The following is a 21,053-nucleotide window of genomic DNA, read 5'->3' as shown; positions in this document are numbered from 1 at the left end:
CGAGAGGAAAAAAAAAGGACTATGATTGATTGAAGATGATATTAAAAAATAGTTCACATTCATTATAACCAATCCCCTGCAGCTGCCTTGAACAATAAAAATGTTCTAACCCTATATTAATTAACATCAGAGTTGCGTTTATTATAACTTTGCTTCTATCAAGTCAGTATTCCAGCACATTTAAAATATATACAATTTTACTTAGTTTCTATGACATTCTGACACCCACTTATCTATTATCTCTCACTCTTTGACGATATTAATGGAGAATGTTAAAAGGATAATTTTACTCTTAAATTTTTTTTTTCTCTTTCTTTCCTTTAAAAAAAAAAAGGTAAAACGGTCTAAATACATAAAATAGTTATCCCTTAACTTTTTATCACAATTCTCTTATTTTAACTTGAGATAAAAAGGATACGTGTTGCTTCTCCTCTAATTATTAACATCATTAATTGCATCATAAATACGACGATGATTACGGATAATGATCGATATATTGGCGGCGAGGGAAGAATGGACGGTGGTGGAACAAAGGGCGACGTCGACGGGGTCCTCAACGGCTAGTACCGGCCGACGGGTCCCACCTCCCATATTTTGTCGGAATTTTGTCGGTCTGGCCGTTTTGGGCGGTGGGTTTTGACTCGTTAGTTACGATAAAGACACCTTCGTGGGCCTTTTGGTTGCATGCCTTCAAATATTAACTGCCTCTCCGGCTCTCCTTCCCTCTCTCCAGTCGGCTGGTCTTACTCTCTTTCTCTAGTATCTTATTAACTTAACCTAATTAATTATCTTCTCCTTTCTTTACTTAACTTTTCTCTCTCTCTCTCTCTCTCTCTCTCTCTCTCTCTCTCTCTCTCTCTCTAGATCTCTCTTTTGATCGCAAAGAAAACGAGATGCATATAACATGCATGCTATGTCGGCATGCAGACGTTTCAACGGACTGTAGAATGTACATTTAAAAAAACATTACATAACCTATTTATACACGTGGATATGCTTCAGCTTATCCTAATCAGGTTAGCATTCCTAAACACATTGCTTAGCAAAGATAACTACTACACCTTGATCCGTTTCAAGTCCTAAAGTTAGGCATCTCGTTCCTTTCCCATGCAGACTAACTCAAGATTATTTTATGTTAGCCATAGAAAAATGGAAGCATTGCCTATTTTTCTTACATAGAAATTTCCAAGATTTATGCGTCTATGCTGGTAAGTCCTCTATGCTTTGCTCTCTTTATCTTTGATAGTGGGTGTTAGGTGGATGTAGACTTATCTTTCAAAAGCCTAACATTCGAATCTGATGTCATGCGTGATTTAAAAAAACAAGGCACTAAAAAATGTATGGATGATATGAACAAAAGAGACCAATTAACGCGTATGGTCTCAAAGTGTAGTTTTCTATGGGTTAGTACAAGTGGGTCAATAACTTATCCAACAAAGTTATCCAGTAGTCACTTGGATTGCTTATACACGTTTGTTCCTAGGAAAATGAAATGTGCATGCTTTCGATTGTTTATTGGCTCGATCTTCTTCCTTAGATTCCTTGTTATCGGTCAATATTTGACCCACTTCAATTGAGAACTTTGGCAACCCTTTGATTGGTCTAGGATTGCATACATGTTAATATATTATTTTAGTAAGTAAAGAGTAACTAATTAAATCCTTGACTAGTCTTATAGGAAAAGTTAGCAACAAAATATATATTAATTAACACTTTTTTTTCAAAGCACTAATTCACTTAATTAGGTCCATGAAGATCTGTTTCTTTTTTCTTCTTTGAGACCAACCATGAAGATTTCATGTTTGATTTTCCCTTTAAGATTAAGCTCATAGAAGATCTTCAAAGTCTTATATTCTAATATTAGTTTGTCCTATAAAGCTACGAAAGAGTTTTTAAGGAATATTTATTTGAATTGGGCAAAATAGGGTACATTAATCTGATGTGTGGGCCTAAGATTAATTAAGGAAATAACTTCTTATGTACTTGGACTAAGAACCCACCAAGCAAATAGTTAACGTATAGGACAATGAAACCACCATTCTCCAAAAATTTAAACTAGAGTAATTGACAAGCTAATATGATATCTATCTATTACTTAAAATTACAAAACTTTCACCCAATTAGTTTAAACCTACTTTCTAGGGCCATTAAAATGTATCGAGTTAAAATGACAACGAGTTTAGTTAAAATATTAATTTAAATTTAATTTTTGTGCCTACTAAAATGCGTCGAGTCTAAAAGTAGGAGAACTTTAGAAAATCAAACTATAAAAATTACCGTTGTCTATCAGATTAAGCTTTTTAGAGTAGTTAATAAGTTATCTAGGGCTAACCTTTATCGGAACATAATTTGCAACAAGGGAACGTGATGGACTAGAGCAACACTTATTGTAGGCACTCAGAATGGAACACAACAGGAGTCAAGGAGCAGATGGCTTCTGTTTGTATAACCTAACATGGATCATGACATGCCCTTCTCCTGTCACTAATTGAAGGGGCACATGATAATTGCCAAGCCCTTTTGTGGTTGGCATCGCACTGAGTACCACCTGCCCAACTGCATGCCTTCACGGTACATGACACCATTATTGATGATGAATGCCAAAAACTAAAACTTCTCTTGCTTCCATTGGCTACCTTGGCCATTACTTGCATGTACCACAAATGCTACAGCCCCCATTTTTGAAGTACTAGAAAGTAGTGGGAATTAATGTGTGTTATTATTGACCAAACTGGTGGTACTCCCGATCAACTTTTTTTTTTTTTTTTTTAAATTTATTTTTAAATCCGTTTAACCTATTATTAACAAACGTATATTAAAAGAAGTCTATTTAGACAGTCTGAAGGCAAAAAAGAATCTGAAACTATCTATCTCAGTCAGTTAGTTAAGCAGAGTTTGACGTTTTATTTAGCACTTTTATGAACAGTGGCACTGTTGGATTTATTTTTCTTTTATATAAACTGTTAAGAGGACAAGAACGTTACATGATTTGTTGAGGAGACCCATAACTCTAAATTTGTTTGAAACTTGGAATGGTGGTAACATGTGATGGCCCTTCTCCATCAAACAAATGCCGCGGATTCACGTGGAGTGCCTTTTTGGCGTGCGTGCGTGCGTGCGCGCGTATGTTGTGTGATTTGACTCATCCAGGTCTTGCACCGGATCCCAAACGGATGGTCTCCCCCCAACTCTCTACGTCCCTTCGCTCCACGTGGCGACAAACGAGTTCGTCCCAGTCAACTCAAGCTGTGGCCAGCTGACAGGCACACACGTGTCACTAGTGTAGAAGTCGCCACGTGGTCCACCAGATGGGCCAGGTCGACGTCATATCTTTTAGACCAATGCGGCCGCTTCTTCTGATCCATTCGCTCATACGTGGACGGATTGGATCGCAACCGGGCCCATCGGTGGCCCATTTAATCTCTCAAAGGAAGTAGTCCAATGACCAACGTGATGGCGATGGCCACGGTAAGCAATTCGCGTCGTAGGCACTAAGGTGGTGATTGCCGCTTGAAGTGACGGATCCAGTAGAGCGTATCTGGACTAGTTGTAGGGGCGACACGTGTTCACCAAGTTGTCGGTAAATAAAGGCAACGGTGTTGTTGTTATCTCGTGGATTATATCATCGCGGAGCCACCTGGGGCTAATTGGTGGATTATATACATATCTTTAAGCTCCGGGACCGCGTTAGCTTTTTTTAAGTTTTTTTTTTTAAATTTCTTTTTATTTAGTTTTTTCTTCTCTCCTGCCAACGTCTCTTCTCATCGCTCTCTTAGGAGAGGATGGGTCCACCGTCCACGTATGGATATCAAAGTGAGGCGTCCACCGTTATTCTGAAATAAAAATATTAAATAGAAGATAGTTGAATAAAGAAGAGAAAATTCATCTTTTATTTTATAATTAATTATTCAAGGTGGCAAGAAAACTTTCGCAAATCCATTCAATCTCTCGATGCAAGTAGCAACAGCAATCGGATTAAATAGTTAAAGTTTTTGAATTATTATGATTAATTATATTTTTACTATGTTGCTTAACTTTTTTCCTTTTTCTTCACTTTGTCCTGGGCCAAGTGTGATAATTCGTCTAATTATTAATGAATGTGAAGCTGAATACTTATAAGCACATCAGTGTACCTCACTGTGTGAGTATTATCTACTCATAACGGACATCATTGGTTGGCTATATGCATACTAATGTTTTACTCTAAATTTAGTCCCACTATGGGCTTAGTTGTGGGTCTCTAATTGGCCCCACCCATCTCAACATGGCTACATTGGGCCGATTACTATTACCTCTATCTGGGCCTGATGGCTTATCGGGCTCTGTACAAGTTAAACCTACCTCTGTACTTGGCCTGCAAACTGAAGTGGGCCACCGCCTAGCAGTGGGCGGCCAGATGGGATCCTTCATACGGAATCCAACGGCCGTACATGATCCACCTGCCCTTACCCTAATCGGATCTGCATCGACTTATTAAGTCGATCCATTCGCTCCGTCAGTCGGATTCGTTTATACAACTCCGACCCGATAAATTTGTTTGAATCTTTGAGATGTGCTAGTTATGGTGTTATACCTAATAACAGGTCGGGTCTAATTTGACCCCAACCCGCTTAAACCAAAGGGCGGGACTTGTATTTCCGTTCCCCAAAATGGTAGAGGAGATTTGAGAGAGAGAGGTGATCGAGATGGCCGAGGACGCCGTCTTCCTCTCTCTGATCGAAGAAGCCGAGGCCGAAGCCTTCGCCTCGGGAAAGGCGAAGCGGCCAAGAGTGTCCTCTGCCATGGCCGAAGAGGGCTCCTACATGGCCGCGCTTAAGGGCAGGCACAGCTCGCAATGGCAGCAGCAGCAGCAACAACAACAACAACAGCGACGAGGAGCTCCAAATCCCTATCAAAACAAAAAAGAAGATTCCAAATCTAGCAACTGGAGCAACCCCTCCTTGCTCTCATCCTCCGCTTCCGATGGGGGCGCTTGCTTCAAGTGCGGCGTTTCCGGGCACTGGGCGAAGGATTGCACTACTGGTATAGGATCAGCAGGGGGAAGCCTTGTTGGCTTTTCTTCCAAGGGTGGGGAGGAGAAGGAAATGCCGGAAAAGTCGTGTCCTTGTGGGTCGGGGACTTGCTTGGTTCTCACCTCCAACACCGCAAAAAATCCCGGACGAAAGTTCTACAGATGCCCGCTTAGAGTGGTATGATGAGATTTCCTTATGGATTTGTTCGTAGTTTGGTATATATATATTTGACTCAGGGAATTTGTTGTTATTAAGATCGTTCTTAACATGTTTGAAATTTTGTCCTAAAGAGAAAATTGTGGTGTAGGAAAATGGTGGCTGTAACTTTTTTGAGTGGTGTGACAATCCATCAGCAAGCATTGGCGCTACTCGAAGTTCCGCAACTTATCAATCTGATCCGTCGGTTGCAGAACTTACATGCCCTTGCGGTAGTGGGCTTTGCTTGGTTCTCACCACGAAGACAGGGAAGAATGTAGGCAGGCAGTATTATCGATGCCCCGCAGATGCGGTATGAGCTAATATACTTTGCATTTCCTTATATCCCGTTGTGCTTCTTCAGTCGCCTCTTTGTGACAAGTCATGTAGGATATTGTTGTAAGGAACCTTTTGACGTGCTAGGATCCCTATTTAATGAAGCATTAAACCAATTAAGCACTCATCTAAGGTAACTCGTGTTAGTTTGCAATATCTCTAAATTAATTGGAGATTTAATTGTTTATTCAATCTTAACTATTAAAAGTTACTCATCAAGAGTTACAGTAATGGTCCTAACACCAATTAGGGTAAATTGTAACTGCAATTGATTGCTAGTGACCTACTTCTTTTGCTGTGATCCTACATTTTGTTTTCATACTTGTCTGTACTTGTGTCCAAGATTAACTAAGCTTTTTCCTAGCAGTGTGGTAACTTCTAGAGGATAACTAAATTTGGGGAAACTCTTGGAAGAACTCATGAGTCTTACACCCAGATTCTACCCATGTATGACCCTACAGAAGTAGTAGCGATGTCTTGACTGGAGCAAAAGCAGGTAGGAGAGGGGCTTACCACATGGTTGATAATGACAATGATATTTTGAGGAACAAGAAGCAATCCTATTGCCCTTATTGAAGAGTGATATATATACAAGTATGTGGTTCCTACTATGGAAAGTAAACTATACTTACTGTATGATTGTTTACCATATAATGGTCATGATTATAGGACAAGACTCCTCCTCAATCAAACTATATACAATTATACATATATATACAAATATTTATAACACCCTTTTCAAACTTAAGATGGATCAAACATTGAGAGTTAAGAGTTTGGACTATAAGAATTTGTGTCATACAAAACTATGAACTTTTGTGAAGAAATCCACTAGTTCTGTTTTAATAGAACATAATGGTAGTCCAACAGTCTTATGTAGATAATAATGTCGCACAAAATGGTAGTCAATCTCGATATGTCCGGTGTGTTCATGAAATATAGGACTGCCAACAATTTTGATAGCACTTTGATTGTCACAATAAATGGGAGTAGGGGATGAACATCGCACGGCAAGATCTTGTAGTAGCCGCCGAAGCCAAATAAATTCTGATGCAGTATGAGACATAGCACGATATTCTGCTTCAACTCTAGATATAGAGACAACATCTTGCTTCTTAGAACAGAGTGACAGAAGAATCACCAAGGAAGATACAATAGCTAGTAGTAGAGCATTGATCATATGGATTCTATGCCCAATCAGCATCTGAATGAATAGGCTCGACAAGTAAGAGCATAGATGGAGGAAAATAAAATTGATCGTAGGATGCCACAAAACTATCATAGGATGCAAATTAGAGCAGCATAGTGAATTGATGTAGGAGCTTGAACAGATTGATTAACCACATGCATGCATAAGCAATACCAGGGCGAAAAACAACGAGATATGCAAGAGCCCCAACAAGTTCTCTCGATAATGGATATGATTCGACAGTGGTTCAACCATGTCAGGATTAAGTTTGTGATGAAGTTGCATAGGGGTGTTGGCATCTGTATTTTTTGTCATAGCAGCATGAGATAATAAATCAACAATATGTTTCTTGAGAAAACAAATAGCATTGGGGGGTCAATAAGCAACTTCAATGCCCAAAAATACTCAAGAGGCTCAAGATCCTTAATCTCTAACTGGTTGTGAAGATAGGCTTTTACAGATTTTATGAATTCAATATCAGACCCAGTAATAATCATGTCATCAATATATAAGAAAAGAATGATACGACTCCTATAAGAGGTATGAATGAACATAGCATGACCTGCTTCACTTCTAATGAACCACATTGAAAGAACAACATTGCTAAACTTCTCAAACATTTTCGAGGAGCCTATTTGAAACCATAAAATACTTGTCGTAGACAATAAATATGATGAGGAGGATGTGGAAGTCCTAGTGGTGGTTACATATAAATCTCCATGGAGAAAGACATTTTTTACATCTAGTTGAAAGAGTGGTGACCGGTAACTAGAAGTTAAAACAATGAGAGTACGAACATATGTCATCTTAGTAACATGAGCAAATGTCTCTTCATAGTCAATGACATACTCTTGAGAAAAATAAATAAATGATTTGTAGGATCAAGAGCATCAAATAGAAGGTGCAAAGAAACAAATTTAGAATGTGGGTCTAGTTATTTTAGTATGAAGATTAACAATTCAGAACTCGTATTCAAAGTTGGTGTTGTTTCTTACTAATTCAGGGTAGATTACAATGAGCGTTCAGGTGTTAACAAGTATGACGGGCATAGGTGGTGGTGCAGGACGTACGCTGACAAAGCAATAGGCAGATGAAAACGGGCACATGATGGTAGGGTAGTACAATAGACACGATGAACGCATGATGCAGCCAATAGGCAAATGATGCTGCTACGTGCAGACTATAGGTTCGCTCGATAGACATGCAACACAGATTGCTTGTAGATGACAGGTGATTAGCATACAACCGATGTTTGGATGAGGCGTAGGAAGCACACATGTGACGGGTAACCGACGGGCGGTAATCCGTTTGCGTTAAGCGGGTTCGGGTTGAGTTAACTTCATTCTAAGAGGAACGTGATTCAATTATTAAACGGGTTGCACTTGGTAGACACAAACACAATATCATTTATTAAACGAAGACGCCATAATTCTTGTAACTCGTTTAATAAATATGTCGTGTTATATGACATAATAATCTATTTAACATGACACGGTAACCTGTTTAATATGACATAATAACCTATTTAACACGACATGATAACTTGTTTTACACGATAAGAATAACATGACATGAATAATACATTAATATTTACCCTATATAAAAATTAATATTTACTAATTTACCCTATATAAATGGTCTATTATACAAACAAAATGGTCTCTTTCCACCTCAAAACTTATACAACAAAAAAATAAGAATCCTAAGTATTCAACCATAAATTCAATTCAATACAAATTTATACATCAATTCGGCCACCAACAATCAACATTAAGTTAATAAATTTAAGTACTAATTTTAGTTCCAAGTTTTAATTTTTAATTCTAACACTCCTTTGACAATTACAACATAGTTTCAAGTTCACAATTCAACCATTAACATCCAACATTAAGTTCATAATTCATTACAAACTACAAATAATTTAAGATAAGTAAATAATAACATTTAGCCCTTTATTTTATTGTCCAAAGATTATGACCCTGCCAAAAAGAAGAAAAAATAATGCAAGGTTAAAGAGAAATGTATACTTCTAAGAAGTATTTTTGTTCCACAAATATTTTAAAGAATGGAAAGAGAAGGCAGCAAACTTATATCATGATTTTTAACCATCTACATGAATCAAGGAAGATGGTGAAGCCCATTGCTATAACTACTATGTTGGATCCCATCTTTACAACGGTTCCTAGAGCTCGCACCTATAAATCGAAACATAGCATCTCAAATAAATGTTTGCTAAAAGAGACTCATAATAAATCCAGCAAGCCCAAAATTTACTTGAATAAAATTTAATCTTGATCAACTTATTCAACAATTAGAAAGAGTTGCAGCAACAATTGTTAAACAAGGGCTTCTATCCGAAAGACAAGGATATCTACAGCTAGGGAGTGGAACTCCAACTAATATAAAAATTTATTTGACAATTGCAAAAGTTCCAAAACTCTCACTTTTTAACATAAAAAGGCAACAATCAATTCCTAATTGGCTCACGAACTCCATGGACGCACAATAATGTTGTAAATTCTACTCTCCATTCACCTAAACACTAGGATTTACGGAGAATAAGTATTAACTGGAAGAAATTGGAATATTCTAGCTAAATCTAAATGAATCAACTACTAAAGCAAAGTAAGAGAAAGATCAGAGAACAACTACTACTAGAAGCGGAGATGCTCTCAGCCTTGATCCGCACGCTTCAACAAATTCCCATCGGAACCCCAATAAGACATCGAGATAAGGATCTCTTCTATCCCTTTTTAAGGGCAGCGAAGGAGATTAGGGTTCTCAATGCATTGAACAAGTCGAGTCCGTGGCTGAATTCTCTGAGAAAAGATCCAACAACAGTGTGAGGAGATCCGATGATAGGGTTTCGGGCTTTTGATATCGGAGGTAGACAGTAGGGTTCCATTTTTAGGATTTCGAAGAGTGGGAATGGGAGGTGGCTAATGAAAAAGGGTGACAATAAGGGTGAACGCGTTAGGGTATGGCTTAGGGTCATATATATATACCTAACTCGACCCGTATATTTAAATGGGTCAAATGGGTCAAAATAGGTCAGTGATATAAATTCGAACACGACCCGATTATTAAATAGGTAAGGTAGGTTGACTCGTTTATGATCTGAACCCGATTAGATTAAATTTGAACCCAATTTAGAGTCGAAGTATTGTATCGGGTTACTGGGCCGGATTAATTTTTACCACCCTAATTGATGTGCAGATGACACCAGACAATGGGTAGATGATTGGTGGATGACGTGTAGGCGGCATGTAGGTGATAACAATGGACGTTGGGTGATGTGCTATGAAAACAATGGCAATGGGCAATTGGTGAGTAGATTCTTTTAACCTAGAGCTCTGATACCATGATAATGACAATGATTCGGAAAAGCAAGGGACAATCCTATTGCGTTCATTGAAGAGTTATACACACACAAACACAAGTATACAGTACCTACTATAGAAAGTGAACTATGATTACCCTATGATAGCCTACCATATAATGGCCATGAATATTGGAGAAGAATTCTCTTCAATTGTACTATACATAGACATACAGATATTCCTAACAAAGGTAAGTTGGCCTCTGTAGTTGTCTATCTCAGAAGGTTTAACTTACATGTGGCAGCCTTGTTCCTCTTAAAGAACTTTACAGGGAGAAGGATGACAGCTTTTGGTTTTAGCAGATCAATTCATCTTTAAGATACAAATAAGCCAATGAGAAAATAAAATAAATCTTACATATATGTTCACTGAAAAGACAGTACATACACATCTAGCATTTTGAGTAGTGTCCAGTTTTGGTGCTTTTGATCTATGGTATATGTAATCAGGCTTGATATTTGCTTTATTGTCCTATTAATTATATTTCTCACACTTCTAGAATATATGGTTTTGCTGCATCAGATTACTTCTAGCATCTTGTGACAACATACATATGTTGGAATATGTTGTTTTTTTAGGGTTTATCACATGCAAACATTCAACATCAATAATATACATATATTGGGATCTTTTGTTTTTCAGATCCGTCGGATAAACATTGTGCAAATTTTTGTTGATATTTTTTAAAATATTTTTTGTTGATATTATGATATTCCATTTCCATTTTCAATAGATAAAGTTTTTCTAGGATTTGTGTAGCTTGGTTTGTCTTCACATGTGTTATACCCTTTTCACCTATTTATTGTGGAGTCAGACTCATCATTTGCTCTAATTTTTAAGTTGTGGTAGCATGACATTTATTGTATATTATCCTTTTCAATTTGTCCCTATGTTTGCTTCTATTGATTTTTGTGGTGCAACTATGTGATTCAAACTTGAGAAACCCGAAGTTCAAGGAGGCCTTCTCACACAGATACACCCTATACATGTTTGTACATCATGCTCTATGTACATCGTTTTGTTATTCTGAACATTATAGAAAGTTTGTTGTTGTTCCATCTACATTCTACACTAGTCTGATTCATGTTAGAGGAACTTTCAAGCTAAAGCAAGTTTCATTCTCATGCTGTTGATTTCATAGAAATGCACATTCCATTGTTGCAATATTCAGTGGGGTTCACAGCAGGATCGAAGTGACAAGAACTTCTATATTACTACCTTGTGTTTCTTTGACTCATTTGTGGGCTAATGTATGCCTGTCTGCTGTTCAGCTATTCTTTTATTACTCTGCCTGGGACAGATATTTATGTACTCAGTAGGAGGAAGACATCTCTTATTTGTAAGATTGCAATATGCTGTGATAACCTCGTTTTAGTTTCTTCTTCGTCTTTTAAATCTTCAAGTGATGCTGTCGCAATCAAATGAATAATTAATTTTAAAATGTAGAACTGCTTTTTAATTTGGGATAATTCTATTTAGATCATCTGAACTATTGCTATTTTCTACATACACTTCCTAACCTTTTTTTTTAACGCATATATTCTCTGATCCAAAAATTTTTTGGTTTAGAGGTTTCTATAATTTTCTTTTCTTAATTCAAGGGAGCATATAGTGATAATTTTTTAGTTTATAGGATGTATGTAAGTAATAAATAAGTTTAGAAAGTGTAAGTGAAAAACGGTAATAGTTTGTGATGGTGTTTGTTCTCTCCATAGAGTTCTTTTCTGCAAAACCATAAAAATGCTTGTATTTTATAATGTCTTTCCTCTTATTCTCTATTTGTGCACCTCTACGATAGAATTTGGCATCTGCTGTGGAAGTAACAACATCCATATTTTCTGCTTGACAATCATTGTTAATTTGGAGTATACTGTCTTGGATGACTGGTCTTGTGTACTTGTGAGAATATCAGAAACATATTAAGAATGCTTGATCTTCTAACTGCCAAATTTGGCAATTTTGGTTTTTATTGTCATTGCTTTTGATTATTTACACTTTGTTGCACCATATTTTATTAACGAATCCACTTGTGTTCAGGATGAGTAAGATCTTTTGCACTGTTGCTACGTGATGAATACTGATACTTCCTCTGATACCCTTGCTCAAACAAACAGGTTAATGGCTCTTGTGGCTTTTTCAAATGGTGCGATGAGCAGCATTCTCCAGGCACTCAACCTCCAGTCGCTTCACAAAAATATGGCCTCAATAGCAGTGCAAGCAGCCAACTGTCTGGTGAGAGGAGCAAGTCGTCTTGCTTCAAGTGTGGGCAAGAAGGGCATTGGGCAAAAGAATGTCCAAATCAATCATCCGATCTCTGTTCGGATAAGGGTGATACCCATATCTCTCCATCAGGTTCAGGTACATGCTTCAAGTGTGGCAAGGTTGGTCACTGGTCTCGAGATTGCCCTGCACAGAACCCTGCCACTGCTGCTGGCAATATAAAGGCGTCAAATGCTTCTCGCTCTCAGTATAACTACAGATGCTAATTGCACTCTTAAACTTACCGAAATACACTGACTGTACAGCAAACTTGAACAGCTCGCAAACTGGCATCATCTATGTTTGTCTGTTTTGGTATCCCAGCGGTGATTTTGAGTTAGTTTAACATCTTAATCATGCTTACCACTGGGAAGTCTCTCTTGTGGACTCATTTCTGATGTATGATATTATAGTTCGCCGTGCACTTGGTATATCTTTCCCAATTTCCTTTTCCGAGTAAATCAATAATTTTTGTTTTCGTAATTGTTACCTTTGCTTGTTGTTGCTCCAGTATATTTTGCAAGTGAACTTATCAGGTTGTTTGCAAATTGCATCAGAGATATCTTGCCGTTTAGTTTTCATTAGAAATTAACCATGATCAAGATTCAAGGGTTGTAAAGGAACTATAGTATTTCATAGGTCCCAAACCGTTGTCCGTAAATCCATTTGAATATAGGGTGTTCTATGCAAATTTCCTAGAAAGATTTATAAGCGTCTGTAGGAAGTAGGAACCCAGCTGAGCCCCATTTTGATTCTCTTCTCCTCCTCAACATTCCTCCCCATGGATCTCCGCCGTGCTCCTCGCACTGTGATCGATCCCAAAGTCCGCCAAGTCGGCTTCATTACCCCTGAAACCTCCTACGCTACCAACCCACCTCCCACCCCCTTCTCCTCCTCTCCTCCCACCACCTCCCTCTCCCCCGTCATGATCCCGCCGCCTCGCCACGACCCCAATTCCGGCCTCTCCCCTCTCACCCGCGGCAGCTACGATCCCTCCGACTTCTCCGACGAGTTGCGTACGTCGACGATGAACCGGATTAGGAGGGACGGAGGCGGTGGCGGACCGAGTAAGGTCGTGGCGACATCGTTACCAGGAAGGAGAAGCGGGGAGATGATGATGTCCACCGTTAAGGATGCGCCGAAGAGGGATGCGACGATGACTCTTTCCGGTTTGCCAGGTAAGAAGAAACGTAGGTTTTGGCAAATTGTCAAACAGGTTTTTCGCAAGAGGATGAGCGTTTGTTTTTCTGGGAAAGTTCTCTTATTTTGGTTTGGGTTCTAGTTACTGGCTATTCGTAGGTTTGGAGAGAGAATCTCTCAAAATTTTAGGTGAATTTTCTGGATGTCCTATTGGAGATGTAGGGAACGTTGCAAGGGATTTTGCTTCGTCCTCATTCACTGTAAGGAACAGCGGAAAGTTGATGACCATAAGGGTATGCCGAAGAGGAGTACGACCATGGCATCAATGGTAAAAACGACTCTTCCCATTGTGTAACAATGTTTGTAGTTTTGGAAAAATGTCAAACAGGTTCTGTGCAAGAGGATGAATTGGATTTGGCTCTGGTTAAGTTTTTCTAGGTTTAAAGAGAGAATTTCCGGTGAATTTTTGGGATTTTCTATTGGAGATAGAGCAGGTGTCATAGATCACATGGTGTTCTTGCAGAATATTACCGTCCATTTTGCCTTTTCCTTTATGTGGGTGTGTGGGTGTGGAGTATAGCTATGAAGGTATTGAGAAGCTCTAGATAAAAGCAGGAAAAAGATAATTCTTCAGTAACTAATCCAATTTGGTACACCATTTGCAACCTGCAATATATGGGAGATTGGGTTCTGATCACCAAAATATTTGGTTTCCTCAACGATAAGAATATCTGGACCCTGCTTAATATTATTTATCTAACGGATGATTAAAGGAATCAGCCCCTACATTTAAAATTTTGATGCAAAGGTGGTCTACAACTTAACAAGAGTTAAAACATATAAATCCCTGGTAAAGCCATGAACCTATTGCATAGAGTTAGGTACAACGCTCCAGCAAATTTCACCATTAGTTCTTTTTGTGAGGACATATCACTCTGTTGATGTAAGATGCTTCTCATAGGCTGGCCAATTTCTCTTGGAGTACTTTCGAGTCAATAACCAATGGTTAGTGAATACGACATTTCCTGAGTGGAGAGAGGAGATTTTCCCTAACTAATGAATATAGAATATTCCTTTGACCTAAGGAGAATACAGTGATCACATAGGACAGTAGAGCAATTTTTAACTTTTGTTTAGCTAACAGTCAATAAACTTCTCTTTAGCTTATACATTAATTTGATTTAGGTTTTACCGAATTGTAAACTAATGCCTTCTTCTATCTATTTGTTGGTGGTTGGTTGGATATGGAAAATATTCTAATGTATGAGAATCTATTTCCTTTCAAGAACATTCTGTAAGGATGTTGCTATTACTTAAAGACATATGAGAATGCAGACTCTGGAAAAGAAGATCGTGAAGACGTTTCTTTTTTGTTTTTGTTCCACAAAAGGTGTCCTGTTCAATTATTCTAGAGGGTGTGTCGTGTTACCATGTGTCTCTGGATATTTGTAATTGTTCAGACTTCAGATTTCTGACAAGTAGTATGTCTTGCAGAAACAAAAAAGGGAGCTTTGCTCGAAATGCAGAATGAAGGGGTTGAGTCTTCAAGGTCACAAAAACCAAAACCTTCAAAAGCCGAGAGGCGTGCCATTCAAGAGGCTCAGCGTGCTGCAAAGGAGGCTGGTGATCAATTTGATTTTCCTTAGTTGCATGTTTATATTCCTTTCATATAGAGCGAGTTCATTCATATTGTTGTTCAGTACCGTACCACAGTTAAAAGCAAAAATTTTGACTTGTTTATTTTGTGTAGTTGAATTCTCCGTTAAAGTTTAACAGGCCTGCCTTATAGAATTCATTCTTTCTCCTGACAGAGATGTTGCCCTTTCCTTATGTTTGTTCTACCTTTTCTCTTGGCTGGATGTGGGCTCTAGTATTTTACTGAACCATTGTACAGCTTAATTAAATTGATCTCATCAGTATGTATATTAGCATGTCTCAATTGTGACAGTTCATGGAAGCTGATTATCTAGCTATTAGCTAATCTGACTACATTTGTATTTTGAGTCCTCTCTTTTGTTAGCATCTGAATTTGTGCATTTTTTAATGCACATCATCACCATGCTCCCTTGCAGTTCCTCATGTCATGATGTCATATATATGAGTGGCTTCATCTTGTCATTCCTCTTACATATATGACCATCTAATTTTCCAAGCTCATCCATTATAATGATTTATGATGATTATAGGTGATGGAATCAAGCCTGCGTCTTCTTCTGCTACTAATGTCCCTGGGACCTCAAGGCAAGTTAGGGCAGTGAAAACTCCTTCGCAAAAGAAAGATGGATATCAGGTTACAATTCCCACCGCTTCTTCTGAGAAAGTGGTTGACCGCCTTCCTGAAAAGGATAGAAAGAAAGATGTTCCTCACCCCCGAATGCAGTTTGATGATGTACATCGGGTTGAAAAGGCAAAGAGGCGTGCAGTTGTCAATCAATCTGAAGCTCAAAACAGAGTTGAATTGTTCCGTCATTTGCCTCAGTATGTGCATGGAACTCAGCTTCCAGATCTTGAATCAAAATTTTTCCAACTTGATTCTATTCATCCTTCTGTCTACAAGGTTATCTTTTAGCTCTGTTTATTTTTTTATTTGAACTTTGTAGCAATTCAAACATCAATAGTTCATTCATGTAATTACATGCATTAATATAGGTGAAGGATGCCAAAGAGTGATCAATATTATGACTGCATATAGGCTTTAATACTCTGCAGTATGTTTCCTTACAAAATTTCCCTAAATGTTTCTTGATTAATGCCACTAGAACTGTAAATGGTTCTGTATCAATTTTTATTTTCTCACAACCTCCAATGGTAACATGATTGGTGCTAATCTTCGTACTCAGGAAGTCAGGCATATGTAATGTACTATACGCATTCAACCATATAATAAGTATCTCTGTAATCCTAATATGGGGAGAACTATTACAGATGCGTTCCATGTTTGATCCATGATAGATTTACGCTAGATAACATCTACATGCAATATGCTTATTTGTGCACCAAAATGCATTCACTTGTTGTATTTCTGCATATATTTTTTATCACATGCTAGCTCGAGTAGTATGACTATGGACAACTGGACAAATACATTGATGGTGTACCAACTGTAGCTATACATTCTCTATTTTTTCTTATGCTAGATTTGATGGGGATGGTTGCAAATTTGTCATAATTAAAGTAATACTGTACTTGTGAAAAGGTATTTAAAACTTTAAAGCATATTATTCTAAATTTGTCATAATTAAAGTTATACTAAAGATATTATTCTAGTTAAGATTGAATTTAATTAAATTTAATGTGATTCTTCCTGTTGTTTCAGGTTGGGCTTCAATACTTGTCAGGTGATATTTCAGGTGGTAATGCTCGTTGCATAGCAATGCTTCTTGCATTTCGAGACGCAATTATAGACTACTCTACGCCTCCTGAAAAAATTCTAGTTCGAGATTTGACTGCAAAAATAAGTAGTTATGTCTCATTTCTGATTGAGTGTAGGCCTCTTTCAATCAGCATGGGAAATGCTATTAGGTTTTTGAAGAATACGATTGCAAAGCTACCACATACCCTGTCAGAGCCAGAAGCAAAATCTAGTCTTCAATATGATATTGCTCGTTTTATAAGTGAGAAGATAGTAATTGCTGATAAGGTTATTGTCAGGCATGCTGTTACAAAGATCAGAGATGGTGATGTGCTGCTGACATATGGGTCATCCTCTATAGTTGAAATGGTTTTGTTATATGCCCATGAGCTTGGAAAGCAGTTCCGTGTTGTGATAGTTGATTCTCGTCCAAAGCTTGAAGGGCAGGTGTTACTCCATAGGTTAGTGGCAAAGGGCCTTAACTGTACATATACACATATAAATGCCATCTCATATATCATGCATGAGGCTACACGAGTTTTTCTAGGAGCATCATCAGTTTTATCAAATGGAACAGTTTACTCCAGAGTCGGAACAGCTTGTGTGGCTATGGTTGCACATGCATTCCGTGTTCCTGTTGTAGTATGCTGTGAGGCATATAAATTTCATGAGAGGGTGCAACTCGACTCTATATGCTCAAATGAACTTGGTATGCTTAAGTGCTGTTTATAATTGATTTGATCTATTCCATTGCTTATTGCCAGGAGCTTTTGTAGAACTGTTTCATAGAGAAGCTACTTTTGACCCCTCAGGTGATCCCGACATAATTCCAAAAGTTCCTGGAAGGAAAGACCTGAATCATCTTAAGGATTGGGCCAGCAATGAGAATCTTCAACTTCTTAATCTTACGTATGCACTAAATACAAATAATTGAATATTTAGACAAATTTTTTTCTTCTTGTGATGCTTTAACTAAACCACTATTTTTTTTGTTATGTTGGTCTCGTAATAGGTACGATGCAACCCCAGCTGACTATGTTTCGATAATCATCACGGATTATGGAATGGTGAGCTAGACACCAACTCTGAATCTCTTCTAGATACTTCCTTTTTCTTTTTGTCACTAGAGCATTTTGGTTATTGGGCTGGGCAGCTTAGTCCAACCTTTCCCCAATCCATTGAGCTACAAGCTGCCATTTCTTCATGAACCTATAAACCTGACTGACATTTGATGAGCACCAGGACCATGATGTGCACGATGTGCATTTTCCTACAATAAGCAGGAATAGATTTCCCCATATACCACTAGGGAGAGGGATACCTTAGACTTGTACTAAATGGGGTGTTTTCTCTACTTCTTGTGGGACAAACTTCTTTCATATTTGTTTGAATCGTGTAATCTGTCTAATTAAAATTCATTCTTTTTCGTCTCTAGTATCTAGTTGTGATAAGGATGTGTTCACTAGCTTGCAGAATATTCTATAGTAGATCATTTCTACTTGTGAAATTAATCCATTTCATTTGAGTTTGTATAACAAAGATGCAAACACAATAGTCTGACAGCAAACTGTATATTGTCCTAATCAAGTAGGGAAGTCCTTTTGGTTTTCTCCATTCAATTATATTTTAGGGAATAATTCTCTGTCAAGATTGAGGCTATTATTCTTTTCCTTGAAACTAAATGTTTAGTCCTTCCTCTCTCCTTTTTGGAACCGTGCACTTGAATTGAGTCACCTTGTCCTATTGTTTCACCCATGTGGTTTCCTTCATACTTTCTTTCTTGGAAGAAAAATATTCTTATTCACCTCATAGCTATTTATTTCTCTGTAAAGTATCATTTTCTCTAAATCTCTTGAGTTTAAGTTTTGCAGAACTAGCTTCTTGACCCATGCTTCCCTGCAATATCAAAGAATACATGCTTATATCTTGACACAGCTGGCCACAAGTTCTTTTGTCAACCACTATGTTTGGGTAGTTGGTTTGCAATGCATTATCAATTGAAGTGTAATTTGAGTTGTATTCTCTATGGATCTATGTACTTGGTGCTTTACAAAAGTTCTAAGCAATTAAGCTATCAAACATCGCCATTCTCCTATATCGGGGATCAACTGCCATAAGTTAAATCACTAAGCATGCCTTTGGAGAACGACAAATTTAGGAACTGAATCTCATCTTTACCTAAATTCAATAGTTCGGTGAGAAACTAAATAATATACCCTTTAAAGAAAGTATATAGAAGCTTTCACAGTTTTATGATATGTACAGAAAATGTTATATATATGTCCTCTTCAAGTGATCTTATTCATGAACTTCTGACTTAAATGAACTTATATATAGCTCTGGGATCATTTCATGATCTTTAGCAGTAAGAAAATTGTCAGACAGAAGGTTTTCCACCCCCCCCCCCCCCCCCCCCCCGCCTTGACTCTTAGTAGTTATTGATTCTTTTAGTCTTTTGGTAATAAATTATTCTGTAGGGGATTATCTTAGATTTCTGTGATGCTTGTTATGCAAACTTTGCAAACTTTGAGAATTTATTTTCTTTGTAACTAATAGTCCATTTTATGCAGTGGTGGTTATGACTTAGCCTTGTAATTATGTGTCTGAATAATGTTATTCATATCTAGATTGAGATCTATTGGGGATCTTAAGGTGCATATAAAATTTATTCTTCATGGTTCTCTTATGTTTGCAAGTTTAAGCTGTGCTGCTGCTTATATTTGAAGTCAGTCATTATCCTTGTAACCTATATCCTCTAGTGGTGTTAACATATTGGTCTTGAAAAGGGTGGTAGCGCAATCTTCTTGAGTAGAACTAAAAACAACTATGATCAGTCTATTCATTCAGATTATTTGTAGTTGTTGATACTTGATACCAGATTTTCAATATTGTGAACGCTAATTTGGTTCTGTGCATGGAGAATCTGTTTAAATGTCAGCCTGCTCATTATCTTATCTATTAGATGCAATCAACAAACCCAAAAGTTGTCAGGCTGGTTAAATATGAAATTGTTTGTCGTCTCAATCTTTAACAACCATCAATCTTGTTTGTGCAGCTTCCACCAACAAGTGTGCCAGTAATTGTTCGAGAATACAGCAGAGAACAGTTGTGGATATAGAGGCTTCATTTTCAGTTACTAATCAAAGATTTGGCATCTCCTTAATTTGCAGTATGACTGCTAATGGAGTACGATTGAACTTATGTCTTGGTCTTGGTTTTAACTGAGTCAATTATTCTGATCATTTTCTAATGAAGTTTTCTTACTTTATTGGTTTCGTTTTTCTGGAACTTGTCTGTCTTCATTATATTTAATTGGTGATATAATTTTTCCTAACATAAGTTTGTGAAGTGTGCTATACTCTGTCTCTCCGGGTACTTTTGAAGATGCTGATTCTTTACTGTAATGCAATACTTTTGGTTCTTGTGGGCAATCTTGATACTGATAGGCTGATAGCATCTCTTGATATTCTTCTGTCCTAGTTCTACCTTTTGTGTCTTTGCTTTAGATTCTAAATTTTTTGTGCTGAAAGGAACTCGTTTTTTATTTGCTTTACATAGTTTGTATCTCTGGGTATATTCTAGGATATATTCTAGGACACTAGTCACATAGTTTGTATCTCTGGGTATATTCTAGGATGCTAGTTTCTTCGAACTACTTGTAGGGCCCATCCCTATATTGCAGACTCTTAATGAGTTAAAAATTTCTTTAGTTTTGCTGACCAAGCTTCCTTTGCTCTGGTATGCAATTTATTTTAACTTTGGTTGCTTTTGACTTCCAGTCTGGTGTTGCTGGAGCTTTCAACTAGCCCATGTCTTAGTTTAGTCCGGCTAATTCACTGGGAGGACGGAGTAAGTCTTTGAGATAGACAAAGACCACGAGCGACACTCGACTTTCGATTTGCGAAGTCAAGTCAAACAGTCGCAAATGCAATTCTTGTCGAATAACGACAAAATAATCGATAAGGAAAATACGCAGTTAACAGGACGATTTCAATTCTTTATTTATTGAAAAAGAAGTTATAAGGTATCTCAACGACAAGAAAATTAAAGTGCATGATAGCTATCAACGGCAAAATGAATATCGTTAAACCAATGACATTTTGATTTTGCGAAGCCGAGTCACTTAATATGTCAAGATAATTTTCCTATACAACCAGATATGAGCATCCCTAGATCTGCGACTCGAGAGT

At 37.6% G+C, this 21,053-nt stretch overlaps 2 protein-coding genes across 3 annotated transcripts; both read left to right on the top strand.

Annotated features, from left to right (window-relative positions):
• Positions 1–4,627: 4,627 nt before the first annotated feature.
• Positions 4,628–13,257, top strand: LOC140762650 (uncharacterized). The gene is made up of 3 exons (XM_073100526.1): positions 4,628–5,189; positions 5,320–5,520; positions 12,227–13,257. The coding sequence occupies exons 1-3, from the start codon at positions 4,686–4,688 to the stop codon at positions 12,596–12,598; spliced, it is 1,077 nt and encodes a 358-aa protein (XP_072956627.1). The 5' UTR covers positions 4,628–4,685; the 3' UTR covers positions 12,599–13,257.
• LOC140762649 (uncharacterized) lies at positions 13,093–20,146 on the top strand. 2 transcript variants are annotated; one of them, XM_073100523.1, is made up of 7 exons: positions 13,093–13,549; positions 15,006–15,134; positions 15,698–16,068; positions 16,828–17,572; positions 17,676–17,772; positions 17,876–17,930; positions 19,919–20,146. In XM_073100523.1, exons 1-7 carry the CDS (start codon positions 13,153–13,155, stop codon positions 19,979–19,981), a joined length of 1,857 nt encoding a protein of 618 aa, XP_072956624.1. In that variant the 5' UTR covers positions 13,093–13,152; the 3' UTR covers positions 19,982–20,146. The 2 variants fall into 2 exon arrangements, with proteins under 2 accessions (XP_072956624.1, XP_072956625.1); XM_073100524.1 differs by lacking the exon at positions 13,093–13,549 and adding an exon at positions 13,685–13,839.
• Positions 20,147–21,053: the final 907 nt, after the last annotated feature.

This window comes from Typha angustifolia, chromosome 7, assembly GCF_048772165.1.
Source record: "Typha angustifolia cultivar Huaian chromosome 7, ASM4877216v1, whole genome shotgun sequence".
Lineage (NCBI taxonomy): Eukaryota > Viridiplantae > Streptophyta > Magnoliopsida > Poales > Typhaceae > Typha > Typha angustifolia.
This window is presented reverse-complemented; position numbering and strand designations above follow the sequence as displayed.

What these genes read in the sequence shown, in the direction of transcription:
- LOC140762650 (XM_073100526.1), top strand. Translation starts at nt 4,686, where the DNA reads ATGGCCGAGGACGCCGTCTTCCTCTCTCTGATCGAAGAAGCCGAGGCC. An exon ending in ACAGATGCCCGCTTAGAGTG is followed by an intron (nt 5,190 to 5,319) that starts GTATGATGAGAT and finishes ATTGTGGTGTAG; the next exon opens with GAAAATGGTGGCTGTAACTT. An exon ending in ATCGATGCCCCGCAGATGCG is followed by an intron (nt 5,521 to 12,226) that starts GTATGAGCTAAT and finishes TCAAACAAACAG; the next exon opens with GTTAATGGCTCTTGTGGCTT.
- LOC140762649 (XM_073100523.1), top strand. Translation starts at nt 13,153, where the DNA reads ATGGATCTCCGCCGTGCTCCTCGCACTGTGATCGATCCCAAAGTCCGC. An exon ending in GACTCTTTCCGGTTTGCCAG is followed by an intron (nt 13,550 to 15,005) that starts GTAAGAAGAAAC and finishes TATGTCTTGCAG; the next exon opens with AAACAAAAAAGGGAGCTTTG. An exon ending in CTTCAACTTCTTAATCTTAC is followed by an intron (nt 17,773 to 17,875) that starts GTATGCACTAAA and finishes GTCTCGTAATAG; the next exon opens with GTACGATGCAACCCCAGCTG.